Raw genomic sequence first — 15,908 nt, forward strand, 5'->3', positions numbered from 1 at the left:
TGTTGTATGTGTGTTTACTATTATGTGTGTATGCATGTATGCGTGTGTGTTTATTGTTGTATGTGAATGTAGAGACCAGAGGAGGTGATCAGGTGTCTGCTATTGCTCTCTGCCTTTTTACCTTTGAGGTCCCCCTCCCCCCGGCACAGCTAAATAAATGGCTGTCAGTAAACCCCAGTCATCCTCTTGTCTTTGCTATACTCCCTAGACCAGCTCTGGTGTTACAGCTGTATGCCACTGGGTCCTGCATTTTACATGGTTGTTGGGGAATCTGAGCTTAGGCCATCATGTTTGTATAGTAAGCATTGTACCCACTAAATTGTCCCAACCTCTTCTTCAGTCTTTTAAAAAAACCTTTTTAGATTGTTTATTTTCTGCGTATGAATGTCTTGCCTATATGTATGTATGTGCATCTCATGCATGTCTTGTGTCTAGTTTCTGCAGGGGACTTGGTGCCTCACAAGCCCCCTGCCTACCCGCCTCCCAAGCTCACTTGTTTCTCTTCGCAGTGACTAGCTGGTTTCTCTGCTCCCAGGCCATTCAGGAAGCTGTACTTTGGCACTTACATATTTGATGTGTTCACCAGGTCAAGGTTGAGCAGTATTTCTTACTGTGGGCCTCAACCAATCGCAAGCACTATTTAACTTTTGGGTGAGCGTTCATTGTGTCAACTGAATAAAATCCTGGTCATAATCTTGTTTCACTTCTGTCATTGTCTGCCTGCCATAGACTCCAGGAAGTGCAGGCTCCTTGCCCTTATTCACTTGACTCTCCTGAGCTGACCTTGGTTACTCCCCGTCCTGTTCAAATTTCCACCGAATCTGCTGTTCTTGTGTTACCTAGGTACTACTACTGTTGTTGCTGTTGTTTTAAATATTTATTTTTAATTAATTTATTTGTTGTTTGTGTCTGTGTTATTGTTAAAAAACAAAACAAAACAAAATTTTTCCTCCTGGCTATGTAGTTCCCAGAAATAACAACTCTGATACTAATTATTTGTTAATAAATGCCTAGGCCATAAGCTCCGGCTTGTTGTCTGACTTGCCCTTAACTTATCATCCCTTTTATTCTAACTGGGTTCAGCTACGTGGCTGGTTTTCTCTTCTTGTCTTCTCATGCTGTCTGTCTCCTCAGAGTTCCTGGGGTGAATCTATTTATTGTACCCTGAGTTCAGCTACTTACTGGTTTACATCCGTCTCCTCAGTGTTTGTGGTGAATCTCCCACGCCTCTGACTATTTCCCAGAATTCTTTCAATTCCTGCTGGATGTCCCACCTCCTATTTTCTATCTCAGCTCATTTGGCCATAAGCTTTCTTATTGACAGATGATGTTTATCAATAGATTCTTTTTCTACAGTGTATGTGCACGTGTGTAGGGAGTAGGAGAGTGGGGGGAGGCTGCATGTATCTATGCACATATAGAGACCAGGAGTGAGCCTTTGGTATGGCCTTCTTTTTCGGTTGATCTATTCTATTGAGTCAGGGTCTCTCCCTAAACCCGGAGCTATGTTTGCTTAGGTAGGCTTAGGTGGACTGGGAACCAGCAAATTCTAGAGATTCTTGTGTCTCCACTTTCACCCCCAATTGGCGGCTGGACACCAATGTTATGTAGGTCCTGGGATCCAAACTGTAGACCTCATTCATGATTTATCAGCAACCACTCTTACCACCTTGTCGACTCTCCTGCCTCTATCAGGACCTCTGGCAAGCACTCTACCTTTGAAAGATAATCCCCCACCCTGCTTCCTTAGCTCAGTGTCTTCTGAGCTTGTGTCCTTACAAGAATTTGATGTGTATTTCCCTAACAATGGGACAGATTCCAGAACACATCCTCAGTAGTCCCTCTTCCTTTCCACGAAGGTTAGTAGAGCTGGGACCTCTGGAGCTCAGAGTGTCAGGGGTGAGGAAGCTGGTGCTCTTTCTTCTGCAGGAACGTCTGTGTTGGCAAATGTGAAACTTAGCATGTCTGATATAGGCTTGACTGTTGAGTAAAGGTTGGAATAAAGCATTTAAAAGTAACAGATAAAAGCAGTTAATCCATAATTGATAACTAGGTAAGGAATGCTTTTTTAAACTTTAAGATAGATTTGTATAAAAGATAAAAACACAATATCTGCAAATGAGTCAAATATTTGAAGTCTTAAGTACACAAAGGCTTCACAGGTCAACAAGAAATAGAATTCTAGGGCTTCACATTTGCTAGTGTTAATCCCATTGGTCGAGAATAAGACCACTTTACAATTTAAACTAAATTTAAAGCCAATTTTAATTAAATACTCACCAGGATTGACTCTAATCAAATCCGCCTCTGGGTTTCCAGAAAATGGCCACAAGTCACATTTGTAGGGTCTTAAAAAGGCAAAACCGATCATTCATATTTCCTATCAGTTCCCGTCAAGGACGAGCATACATCCTGGTGTACTCTCTGCCCACGTACCTCCTGCCCACGTGTGATCAAGCACATCCCATCAAATGGGCCAAACAAACCTAGGACAAAAGGAACCTAGTCTTAACTGCAAGCAGAACTTCCTATTTTAGTCTCACAGAGAAATTAAAGACACAAACAAGAAGGGCAAAGCAGGGAGAAGACAGAAACAAGAAAATCGTTGAAGAAGAAACATGGTAGAAGAAGAAAAGTAGCTACTTTTATAGGTAAATGTTTACTATTATCAACAAAGAAAATAGCCTAAATCTAGGCAATGGATGCCATTAAATTAAGAGACTAAAAAAAAATCCTGGTAAGTTTTGTATTTGGGAAGCAGAGGCAGGTGGATCTCTGTGAGTTCAGGCTAGTCTAGGCTACATAGTAAGCTCCAGGACAGCAAGGACTACATAGAAAGACCATATCTGTGTGTGTGTGTGAGTGTGTGTTTAAAAAAAACTTACCTGCATGTATATGTAAATATATTTTATATATATGCATATGTATGCAGGAAAATTATATATGTGTCATTTTTAAAATAAACTTTTAAATATGCTTTTGGCAGAAATCTAATATAACATTTATAGAAGTAATTTGGTAATACTTGGGAGCCTTAATTTTTTAAGTGTTGTGACTACTAATTTCATTCCTAGGAATCTATCTTAAAGCTATTAAGGATGGAGATAAAATATTTGTATAAATTCATCATTTATCACAGTATTTTTGTAATAGGAAAAACTTAAATATTTATGTGAGCATACTTAAGTGGAAAATTCTGCCATCATGAAGTCATGATTTTATTTCTTTAAATTTTTTTTGTAAAATGTATTTATATTTTATGTGTCTAAGTCTTTTGCTTGCATGTATGTAAGTGTACCCAATGTGCAGTGCCGTGGGAGTCAGAAGAGGGTGTCTGAGGCCCTGGAATTGGCGTTCCAGCCATCTTGTGGGTTCTGGAACTGATCATCCTCTGTAAGAGTAGCAAGTGCTCTTAACAGTTGTACCATTGACCTGGATTAAGAGGTTGTTCTTCAGTGACAGGTTCTTGAGAGAAAGGACCAGGAGGTCAGAAAATAGAGAAGATGGGAAAGTTGAAGCCCAGGAGGTCTGGTACAAGCTATGTCTTATCATCCGGGCGAGTTTATTAAGTAGTACAATATATATACAATTCGCAGGAAAGGAGACAGTAAGAGGAAACTTTCATATGATGGGTTGAAATCAGTGTTTCACAAAGGGAGTACAGGACAATTCAAGTTTGTCACAGGCCAAGTACACACATAGTATCCTTGGGACTGATAACTGTAACTCTTTAGGTCATGACTCCTTTTGGGGGTTGAATGGCCCTTTAATAGGGGTCCCCTAAGAACATCAGAAAACATCAGGGCTTGAGGGAATATGACATATCAGCTTGGCTCTTACCCCCCATCTCTCTAGCCCTTGAAAAAGACTTAAGAGGAGGTAGTTCTGTGTGGCACTGCAGTTAACATGCAGACAGAAACCGGAAATGAGACAGAATAATCTTACCTCAGTGGCCAGTTTCCCCTCCGTTTCATAGTGTTACTTTGTAATCACACGCGACATTTAAAACTTCCTGTTTCAGTAGCTCTGTTAGTTTCTGGGGGAGGTGTTGAAGCAGGTTGCCGAGGTGTACAACTCCAGTCAGACAGGCAGGCCTCTTTGGTTTTGTTTATTCTGAGAAACAGTCTTGCCATTAGAGCAGGGTGGCCTGAAACTCGAGATCCTCTTGCTCTATCCTGAATGACAGCCGAGATTACAGGTGTGCACCACTGCTCCTAGCTCAAGACTTGTATTTACTTGAGGCTTGTGCCACTAGACCTGTTTTTAATGTTTTTAACTTGTTTTTTTTTTTTTAAAGATTTATTCATTTATTATATATAAGTACACTGTAGCTGTCTTCAGATACACCAGAAGAGGGCATCAGATCTCTTTACAGATGGTTGTGAGCCACCATGTGGTTGCTGGGAATTGAACTCAGGACCTCTGGAAGAGCAGTCAGGTGCTCTTAACCGCTGAGCCATCTCTCCAGCCCCTTAACTTAAGTTTTTTGAGTGAGCCTTACTATATACTTCTTTTGATTGGGGCCCTGACTCCTGTCTTGTGGGTGATTTGACTGTGTTCTTTTTCTTTTTCTTTTTTTATTAAGTTTATTTATTCATTCACTTTACATACCAATATCAGCTCCCTCAGTCTCCTAGTACCTCCTCACACAGACATTTCCCCCATTCCTCCCTCCCCCTCTCAGCATGTCAGGTCACTGCAGGACTAGGCACATCCTCTTCCACTGAGGCCAGACAAGGTGGCCTATTTAGGAGAATGGGATCCACAGGCAGGCCACAGATTCAGAAAGAGATTCTAGTGGTTGGGGGGTCCCCATGAAGACCAAGCTGCTCGTCTACTGCACATGTGCAGGGGGCCCAGGTCCAGCCCATGCTCACTCTTTGGTTGGTGATTCAATCTCTGGGAGTCTCCAAGGGTCCAGATAGTTGACTCTGTTGGTCTTCCTGTGAAGTCCCCGTCCTCTTTGGGTTTCTCAAGCAACTATGTTATTTTTCTAAGCATTTTTTCTTCACTTGTAAGCTGGGCCTCCTAATGTCAACCTCATAATGTCAAGATTGAAAATGAAGGTTGGCAAGATGGCTCAGTTGGTAAAGGGACTTTCCTCAGAAGCCTGGCAACCTGAGTTTGATCTCTGGAACCCATATGGAGGAAGGAGAGAACTGACTCCCACAAGTTAACTTCTGACCTCCACATATGCACCTTGGCACACTTGTGTCCCCACTTTCAGATACACAAAACAATCAAAGCAAGAAATATTAGAAATTCTAGTGTGTATAGGAACCTTTAAAATGTTTTTAATTCTTACAATAAAAACAATGAAGTTGAGGTGAGTATGGATGGCCCAGCATGCATGAAACCCTAGTGTTATAACCCTGGGTTCACCCCTAGCACTGCCAAATAGCCACCATCAACTTAAGAAATCTATTGTTTATTTATTTACTTATTTTTTTGGTGAAAATGTAACAGTAAAGACAGGGAAGAAATAACAGCCTCAGTTATGGGGGCTGGAGTTGGAGGGTCACCGTTGAGTTCTCACGGCCAGCCATTCTCCCAGCTAGCCATGGCTGCACAGGGAGGCCCTGACTCAAGAAATTAATGCATAATGAAAAAAAAATCAAAACCTAAATGAATTTCAAAACTGAACTATTACTGTATATAATTATCTGTGAATGACAGAAAAATTTCAGTAAAATAAAGTTTAAGTGGTAATAATTAAAATGCAATTTTTAGCAGAAAAAATTTAAATTTTAATTAATTTATTTACTGAGACAGGATTTCTCTGTGCAACAATCAGGCTGTCCTGGAACTCACTTTGTTTATCAGGCTGGCCTAGAACTCACAGATATCAACTGCTTCTGCCTCCTGAGTGCTGGGATTAAAGGTGTATGCCACTATACTGGGCTAAATTTTAATTTATTATTAACATATGTGCCTCAGCACACATGTCGAGGTCAGAGGACAACTTTTGGGAGTTGGTCTGTCCTCCCACCATAGGTTCTGGGCCTTAAACTCTGCTTTCATGGTGAGCAGTGCTTCCACTCTCTCAGCTATCTTACTGGCCCGAGTCAGCAGAAATACTAATTCTTGCTAATCTTTGTCAGCTGTTGAGCTCTCAGAAACATCACATTTATCACTATGTGTAGCAATCTTTTGCAACCATGGTTGCAGAAGAGTTAAATTACATCCTTTGTCCTTATACATGTTTTATATGTAATTTGCTTCTCTTCTGGGCATCTAGAGTGTTATTAATTTACGAAATGAGAAAAAAGTGCCTACAGATCACTGTAGTCTGTTCTGTGGTTCAGATGAGAGACACAGGGTGGGGTGGCACTCGATAACTAAGCAGAAGTCACAGATAAGGAAAGTGACTTTCTGGATTTCCTTGTTGCCATAGTGTCTGACTCTCTCAGAATGGTGTATTTCAGAGTATCATCGTAAGCTCCATGGTCGCCATCAGGCCTTGTCTTTGATCTGAGGCAGGTGGGCTATCCTCCCATTTGCCTTCTGAAGTGTGGCAGCCTCTTTCCTCCACTGTAAGGTGCCGAGGCACTGCCTCCACTCAGTGCGATTCCTCAGCCCAACTACCCCATAACTGTGCAGGTTTCCAGAGTCTCACTGAGAGGTCTGAGAGTTAACACTTTGCCACAGAGTAATTGATGGTAATATGTTCAGTGGGGGGGGGATGTTTATAATTGCTTTTTGGGGGGCTGTTGATCCCCCAAAATATTTCAAAATATTTAAATTAAAATATAAAAATATTTTAAAATACACTGCAAGAGATAGTTTCCCATTCCTGGTGTGTGTGTCCTCACGACTCTTCTTACTTTATTTTAGCCACTGACCTACTTCTTGCCTGGAACCCCATTTGTTTGGGATTGGTAGAAGGAGTAATTGGGAAGATTCAACTCCATTCAGGTACGTTTTCATAAACTCCTTACACGTGCACAATTTAACATGCTCTTCTGTGATGTCCTTTTTGAGGTGGCATGTAGATTCTGTTATGACTTTGGTTACTTGGTCATAATTTTGGGTCAAAGCATATGTATTTTATTTAATGAAATGAAAATAGAGCTTTTGAGAAGAGATGACACAGTATTACAATTGTTTTACTCTTTTATTAAAGAAAAATTCTCACAAAAAAAATCCCTATTTTGAGCCAGGAATTGTACTAATTGGCCTAACACAATTGTGACCCCAAACTGACCCCTTCCTACCTGCCCAGAGCTCAGTTTAGAGGAAAACACAGAATGTGTGACCATGTGGACCTTGTGCATTCCTTGGGTGTGGAAATGGGTTCTGTCTATTAAGGGACAGACATTACAGCAAGTGCCTGGACAGGAGGGAAGCAGGAAGGACACAGCTAGAAAGGTGGGCAAGGGCAGGCAGCTGTGATTGGCTGGCTTTGGATCAGCTGACTGGTCTTGAGTCAGTGTGTGGTGTGGCATTTTTTTTGTCCTCTGCCCACAGCAGGCAAATGGATGGAAAGTCTAGTATTTATTTATTTATGTATGGGTACCAGAGGTGGGTGGCCAGAAGAAAGTGTTGATCCCTTGTAGCTGGAATTAAGGCAGTTGTGACCAGGCCCATGTGGCTGCTGGGAACTCCAAGAGCAGGAAGGACTCTTAACTGCCAGTCCTCATTCCAGCCTCCTCATTTGTTTTTCAGAGATGGTCTCAGTGTAGCCCAGGCTGGCCAAGAAGTTGAGATGGGGTCCAGGTTAACCTTGAACTTGCTATTCTTTGCCTGTGTCTGTTGAGTGCTGGGTTTATAGGCATGTACCTGGCTCCTCTGGTAACTTTAGTATGATTATGAACTGTAGGAGGCTTTGGTAGTATTGCTGTGTAACTGCCTGTGAAGTCAGTTACATCTTTGTAGTGTGCCTGTTGTGACTCTGTTCATTTGTTCTTTCTATTCTTAATGATTATTGTGTGTGCAATGGTGTGTATTTGTGTGTTTGTGTGTGTAGTCATTCCTTGGGAAGGGCAAGCAAGGCCAGGGTGTTTGGGATTGGTCAATCTGCATATTCTTACTAGGCTCTGGATATGAGACTGTCCCCAGTTATCTTGTACCTGACCATGGGGTGATGAGGGTGGGTAGACAGTAGCCCAGCATGAGAGAGCATGACATAGGTGGTTTAGTGTAGTTGGTGTGTTCCAACATGGCTGCTTTGTGTACGAAGGATACAATCCAGTTGCTTATGGCCCAGAAACTGGTTAGCTCTGGGAGGAACAGCCTAAGATCATTAAGGTCCCAGATATCACAACAGCAGAATAAAAAGATATGCTTAGTACAATGGTCTTCCATAGTGCACTTGTGGAAGTCCAAGAACAACTCTTGGGTTTGTTTTCTCTTTCTACTGTGGGTTCAGTGGGTGGAACTCTGGTCTTCAGACTGTGTTTACCCATTAAGTATCTCGCTTGCTGGCCCTGTTCTTTTCTTTGTGGATAGGGTCTCATCTTGTAGCCCAGGTTTATTTTGAATGTAGGGCGTTTCTCCTGACACTGCCTTCCAAGTGCTGGGATTATAGGTATGAGGCACTAACACAGCTGTTTTTAAGTTTGAAGTAAGATTCTTGAGCGTTTAGGCACTAGGTTGGTTTTTGTGAATTACAAAACATTCCTGGAAAAATTTGTACTTTTCTTTTGCTAGATTCTGTAGTGAGATTTTTGGAATTTTGGATTCTTTATAAACAGAAATTTTTCAGTAGGTTTTAATCTCAGGTGTGTGATTTGGGCTGGTTCAGATTGTCCCCAGCAGCTGACTATGATTTGCCTCGTGCTCTAGTTGGGGTATAATTTTGCCAGCTGTAGACAGTTTCTGCAATTGTGTGATGTTTGGAATTCTGGGACCATTCAGAGGGTAGATAAATTCTAAGGCCCCATGAGGTAGATTGTTGTTTGTTTGTTTTTGGTGGTTTAAGGAGGTTGTTTGTACTTTGTTAGTAGTCATACTCAAAGAAACAATGAGAAAGAAATTAGGTTCAGAAATCTCTCTTTCTCTTTTCCCTTTGTCCTTCCTTCTTGACTCTCTAGTGATAGTGGGTAAAATGGAGGGGAGGTTGGATAAGGCGGGTGGTGGTGGAGGCGAGACAAACCCAGCTACAGGATTCTTTGTTGAGGTAAAAATTAAAAAGGGCGGAATGGTTCCTGTGCATAAGCTGGCGGTCTCACTCCCGATAGTCCCGGCTCCAGAGGGCCATTGGAACTAGCGCTAATTTATCTCAGCGCTTCACACTGTACCTAGTACTCTCTGACACGGGTGGGTCGCTGCCATGCCAGTTTCATGCAGAGACCGCCTATTTTGCAGCTCTCTTCCTGTGTGTGGACTCTGTTCACATTCCCAGCATCCACCCCCTGGTCCCAGCAGCAGCTATCCTCTTGTAACGCTCTGCCACTGCTCTGTTTACGTTCCCAACATCTGCCCCCTAATAGTTATGATATAAACTCCCAACCACCCCTTAAAATCAAGACTCAACAAACTGCAACCCAACATCAGATTTATATCTCAGTCCACAATGCATCCACACAATAAACTCACAACCAATTGATAAGGATATAAACTGCCCAACTAGATAAGATAAATTTGCCTACAGAAACCCATCCCAACTCCCTTAGCAATTCAGGACCACCCAGATCTGGGTCATCCTCTGTCTCCATCTTGATTCTCCCTCCTTCTCCTTCTCTCCTGCCTTACAAAAGCTTTGTCCCCACCTTATATTTTACTGTCCAATCGTGGCCTTGACCTAACTGGTGCTGTCCCTCACCTGCATATTGACATCAACCTACACTTCACCCTTTCTGTCTAATTAAAAAAAAAAAAAACTTTTCTCTCAAATATAAGCTGAGCACAACTATTATTATTTTGTAATTAAAAGTATAAAATATATCTAACACCCAGTCCAACACTTTAGCAGTTAAACAGAACATTTGGTTATCCATTTCAGCTTAAGAAAGGCTTAAAATTCATGTTATATCCTGGCTAGCTTGCATACTATCTGAAAACTGTCTAATTAAATATGTATTCTCAAAGCTAAACAGCCTGTGTAGGCTATGAGACTATAATCAGTCTTCAACCCCATAGAAATCTGAGACTGACCAGTATATCTGTAAATATAGGAAGCCTAACACAGCTTCTAGAACTGAGACAGGTTATAGAGACCAGTTTCTATTTGCACAGTCCCGTCAGCAACACATGAGAGCAAGTCTTCTGCCTTCTGGTCTAGGATCATCTGGCAAACTTTTGAAATGCAGAATTTTGAAGGGCTGATCACTCTGACTTGGCAGAAATTATCAGTCAACTATTCTATAATATGTCCTTTTTCTGGACAATATTTAGTCGTAGATGAATTGAGGCCAGTCTTGCCTAGTGCCTGTCTAACCACAATAACCTGGAGATGGAGATGTTCAATTTCTTCCTTGAATCCACCAAAGGGGAGCTGTTAGGAGCAAACATGTCTCAACAAAAGAAAAATAACATTAAATGTCAGATTTTGTGGATTTCTGATGTTTTCAAAAAAACCATCTAACTATGTAAGTAATCTGGACTGTTGTCTGTTAATTATCTTAATAAATTATCTTGAAAGCACTCTAACACTAAAACTTAGAACCATGAATTTACTGTCTGGCCCTTAACTCACATATTTAATCATCTAAGATTAGTTTTTTAATAGCAGTAAAGAACTGGGTATAAGCCTTGTATACTTAAATGTGTTGTATGGGCACAATGTCTATACATGACAGTAACAATATTAATTTTAAGTCGATAAGGAATTTATATCAAAGAAAACCTAAACTTGCATCAAATAAATTCAGTACCAATGTAAAAGATCATAACTTTAGCTTAGTAACAAACATAAGGATTTCTACCAAATGAGATTATGGCTGTATAATCAATGGAGACCGTTCCACCCTTTTTTATTTTTACTGCAACAATTCTTTGATCATATTTTAAATTATGTTCTTACTATGAAATATTTTTATAAGTATACAGGACTGCTTATCACAGATAAATAGTATAGAGTGTTATAAAGTGTGCACATTTATTTCTTATCCAGATTAAGAAGTGACTTATGACTGGTGACTTCAGAGCAATCACTGCCATTTTTTCCATTTCTTCCTTTGAAGGCAATCAGTTATTGAGTTTTGTTACTTCATTGAAAATTATTATTTTTTTCATATATATATATTCCTAAGTGTATGTGCCAATTTGCATTTTGGAGATTTTTATGAAAATTCCATTAAATTATTTGTTCTCTCTCTGGCTCTGCCTCCCTCCCCCCTCCCTTCCCCTTTCCCTCTCTCTTGGAGTGTGTGTGTGTGTGTCTGTGTCTGTCTGTCTGTCTGTGTATGTGTGTCTGTGTGAGTGAGCGTGCATACATGTGCAGACTGTAGGGATCAGAGATCAGTGTTTGGTATCTCCCTGCTCGCCCTTCACTATATTGTTTGAGATAGATAGGCTCAGGGTCTCACTGAGTCTAGAGCTGATGGCTTCAGCTGGGCCGACTGGCCAGTGGGCTCCCGCATCTTGTCTTTGTCCGCCCAGAGCTGGGGTTACAGCTCACTGCCCTGGACTTTGCAGGAATTCAGGTACATGAGCACATGTGCCTGTGCTCGGTGGGTGCTTATGTGTTATTGGAGCATAAGTTGCTTTGGCACTCACTCCTGATCAGCTAACCTCTTGTTTTTAAATCTTTTCTCTTCTTTTTTCCCCTTGAGACAGGGTCTTGACAGTGTATTTCTGAGTGGGCTGGAGTTTGCTATATAGAGCAGACTGGTCTAGAACTCACAGAGAGAGGCTGCCTCTGCATTCTGAATGATGGGATAAGAGGCATGTTCCACTGTACTTGGCCTTTCTCTTCTTTGTATTATTTATTAGTTATTATTATTTTGCGATAGGGTCTAACTACGTAGCCCTGGCTGTTCTGGAATTCACTGTGTGGACCAAGCTAGACTGGCTTAGAATTTAGAGACCCAGCTGCCTTTACCTCTTAAGTGCTGGGATGAACGGTGTTGCAGTACTGTGCCTGGCAGTTCTGTTTATTATCTATTTTTTAAGATGAGTCTCAAATATCCAGGTGGGTCTCAAACTCACCACATAACAAATAATGACCTTCCTGCTTCCGCCTCCTGATTTCTGGGTTTACTCCTGTGCCACCATGCCTCCTTCCCCACTTCTTTTTATTGTTAATGTTTTTGAGGTTAACCTGTGTTGATACATGGAACTAGAGTTCCTGTTCTTCCTTTATTTGAACATTTCATGAGCTGGCTGTCTTCCCTCACTGGCTTGCTTAGTTCTTCCTGGGTCTTTATTTCCTTTGCCCTGTTATAAATAACATTGCTCTGAGTTTTGTTGTGTGCTCTGTCTTTGGTGGTCTTTAAATTTTTCTTCAGCATAGCGAGGCAGTGGTGGTGTATCCTTTTAATCCCAGCACTGGGAAGACAGAGGCAGGCTGATCTCTGAATTTAAGGACAACTGGGTGTGCAGAGTAAGTTCCAGGAGAGACAGAGCTACACAGAGAAACCCTGTCTTGAAAAAAATTTTTTCTTCAGCATAGAGGAGAAAAGCATTCAGCCATTGTGTAACCATGCTAAGGATTTTAGTAACACTCCCCTACCTGTCCACATTTACATACAGATATCTTTAATTCATTTACATACTGACAAGATAATTTCACAGCTGGATGTTCTCAGCTAAAATTCGTTTTCTATTATGTAAATGACATGTATGAAACTTCTGATTATTTTTCTCCAATTTCAGTCACATCTCAGAGCAGTGAATAAATCACTGGAGTCAGGAGACTAAGAGTCAGGCTCCATCTGTTAATATTTATTTTTATTATTTGTTATCGAACTCTAATATCTGCTTCACTATCTGTTGTGTGATCAGCCCTCCTAAAGGCTGAGTGGCTTAAGACAGCAACAGTGTGCAGTCCCTGGCTTTGCCTAGGTTGCCACATTGGACCTCATGTGGCCTTTCTGCATCCCTCCATGGCTCTCTTCTTACAGGACCTCTCTCCTGGGATCCTCTTTTCTATTCTGGTGTCCTGTTCTTTCTCCTGAGTAGTGGGGACACCTTTTCAGGGAGTGACTGGGAGCCAAGAAGACAACCCTCCAGGTTAAGGGCCTTATTTCCTAAGCTATAAAGCAGGAGTCAGAGTAATTTGCTCATTATGTGCTGAACGAGGTAGTACCTGAAGGTTCTTAGTAAAATTGCAAGGCACTGTCTAATCAAGGCTCTCTTAGTTATATGAATCGATCAGCTTAACTTAAAGGGGAAAATCTATCAGCTGGTGCGAACACACTTTTTATAAGAACCCAGGAAACTGAAAGTGGATTTGGTATAGGATGTGAGGTCCCTCACCACCATTTCTCTTTGCATATCTCCTTTATCTATTTCTCTTTGATTTTCTTTTTTGAGATTGGGGGTCTCATGTAGCCCATGCTGGCCACAAACTTCCCATATAGCCAAGGATGACCTTGAACTGATCTTCTTGTCTTCCTCTGGAGAGATGAGATTACGGTATGCACCCACCATACGTGGTGCTGCGGAGGAGTTCAGGTGGTATTGGGGCCTGAACCCAGAACTTTACGCACATTAGGCAAGGACTCTCTACCAGCCAAACTCCAGCCTGAGACCTAGTTACATGTAGAAAAAGAATTCTGCTCTAAAGATGGTGTTCGCATCCTTCAAGCCTAATTTGAGGTTCCCTGCAGTCAGGAGAGACAAACTAGCAATCAGACAGATTGGCTAGGGAGGGAGTCTGGCTCATACAGTACAGAAGAAGCTTATTGGTCCTGCTTGGCCAAGGATCTCCCAGGTCACCTAGTTCACAGACCACTTACCCAGATGAGGGGCGGTCAGAGCAGCAGGGAGTAACCTTGGGAGAACCTTAAGTTGTCTTTTATCATCACAGGCTAAATTGAAATGAGTGCCTGCCACACATCTCTCCCTTGCTGACGGGATGCAGGTCTGTGCTTAGCCTGTGTAGGCCATACAGACCATAGCAATACAGGACGTTTTGGAAGAGGGAATGAACTGGGGAAAGACAATAACAATGGAAAAAAGAGCAGAACAAGTCTCTCAATTATTCACTAGTCTTATCCTTATCTTGTCCTAGTCTTGGTCACTTAGGAGATTTGGTTTTAGAAGAAGGAAACCATAGGAGAAGCAGATGGGGATCTTCTGGGGCCCTCTGTTGTTCTTTCTCCACTCTCCCATGCCCCCACAGCCTTTTCTCCCTTCCCTGTGCTGATCTGCCCCCAGCTCCTCACTGAAGGATGAAGATCCACCCTCCTCTCCTCTTCCCTCTCATCCTCCGTCCTCCAGGGTGGTCATCCCTCTGCTTTCTTGCTCAGAGTCAGACTGGCGGGAAGGAGCTCTGCTCCTTGTGTGCCAGAATTGAGCTGGTATTTTGGGGCACTGTCCCATGGGGGTGTCTTACTATTTGGGGGTGAGGAGGAGGAAGGACATGAGGGGATTTAGACGTCTGTGTGGAAGCTCTCTTCCCCCCTCTTTCCTCCTACTGACTCTCTACATGTGAATGCAGGCACTGCTGTTCTTGCCTAGTGTCATGGGAACATGATTTTATTTGAACAGATGTCATTGTCAGTCTAAAAATGGCGTGGGCGAGCTGTGCTGCTGCTCGTGATTGTCACTGAACTCTGGACTCAAGGAATATAGCAGCAGGCTTTTGTGACTCCTAGAGCTGTACCAGTCCCCTCGGCTGTGGGAGGCATTGAACAACAGCATTTCATCTTCCCGTAGTGCCGGAGACTGAAGAGCTGGCAGGGCTGGTTTCTTCCGGGCCCCTTTTCTTGGTTTACAGATGGCTGCGGCGACCCTCCCCCCTCGTCTTCACTTGGCAGTTGAGAGCACTCGGCCTGCAGAGGGCCTGAGTTACATCTCCAGTACCCATGTGAGCTGACTTTCAACGGCCACCAGCTCCAGGGAGTGCAGTGTTTCTGGCCTTTTTGGTCATTGGTGTCCACATGTACATACACACAACCTGCATAATTATGTGTAACTAAAAAGAATTTAAAAAAAATAATAAAGCCAGTTGTACTGGATTAAATCCACGCTGGTGAATTCATTTTAATGTAATTCCTCTTTAGAGATTGTCTCCAAATGTGGTCACATTCTAAGGTGAGGACTATAACAGAAGAGACGGCTCAGCCCACGGCAGGAACCTGGTATTGGTAGAAGCACTTGACTCTAAAGCGGTGCAGGGCATTCTCCAGTCCCAGTTGTCTCTGATGCATGGTGACTTGTTTTTCAAATGTGACTGACGGAGCAGTGAGGAGGGAGACTGAAAGATCACATGGTGACCTTGGGTCAGGACTCTGTGTGAATCTCAGGTGCCAGATGGCCATGCCTCCGAAGCTCTTTAGGTTAAAATACACTTTGAAGTCCAAGAAGATAGGCTCAATTAAGGTAAGAACTAACAAAATATAAGAAGTGCAGATATTCATTAGCAAAGATACATATCGAATGAAATATCAGAAATCATTTGAAAATTGTCTTGATTAATTTGGCATATCTCTTTGTTTAGTAATTGAATGAATGAGTTCTCATAGTACTGAATAGTCACAGACAGACTCACTTGCGTAGATCTCATTCATTAAAATAGTACTCACCATCTGTTTTTCCTAGTTTGGAAGTGGTGAATCTGTCTCAGTCATTAAGATGGTAAAATATATTGTGCATATGATTTTTAAACTGACTGTAGTCTTTATATCTAGGGCTTCCTTGCTATAGGACTAATGACAAATATTTCATATGCTTTAACATTGCATAAATTGATTGTCATTAGCATTGTTTCAGTACTTGCCTCCAAAGCCATTGAAAAACCTATTCCTCAAGGGCATTAGAGACAAGAGCCTGTGCAGATCTCAGCACTATGGAGGCCTGGC

The 15,908-nt window shown here is 42.0% G+C and overlaps 1 protein-coding gene across 9 annotated transcripts in view; it reads left to right on the forward strand.

Moving 5' to 3' along the window:
• Positions 1-15,908, forward strand: part of Inpp5f (inositol polyphosphate-5-phosphatase F) — a 79,792-nt gene that overhangs the window by 15,720 nt on the left and 48,164 nt on the right. For all 9 annotated transcript variants that reach the window (NM_001107554.1, XM_087560150.1, XM_087560159.1 and 6 more), the window contains 1 exon segment: positions 6,835-6,915. In NM_001107554.1, coding sequence (NP_001101024.2) covers positions 6,835-6,915 — 81 coding nt within the window.

The sequence above is a fragment of the Rattus norvegicus genome, chromosome 1 (assembly GCF_021556685.1).
Source record: "Rattus norvegicus strain SHRSP/BbbUtx chromosome 1, alternate assembly SHRSP_T2T, whole genome shotgun sequence".
NCBI classification, from domain to species: Eukaryota; Metazoa; Chordata; class Mammalia; order Rodentia; family Muridae; genus Rattus; species Rattus norvegicus.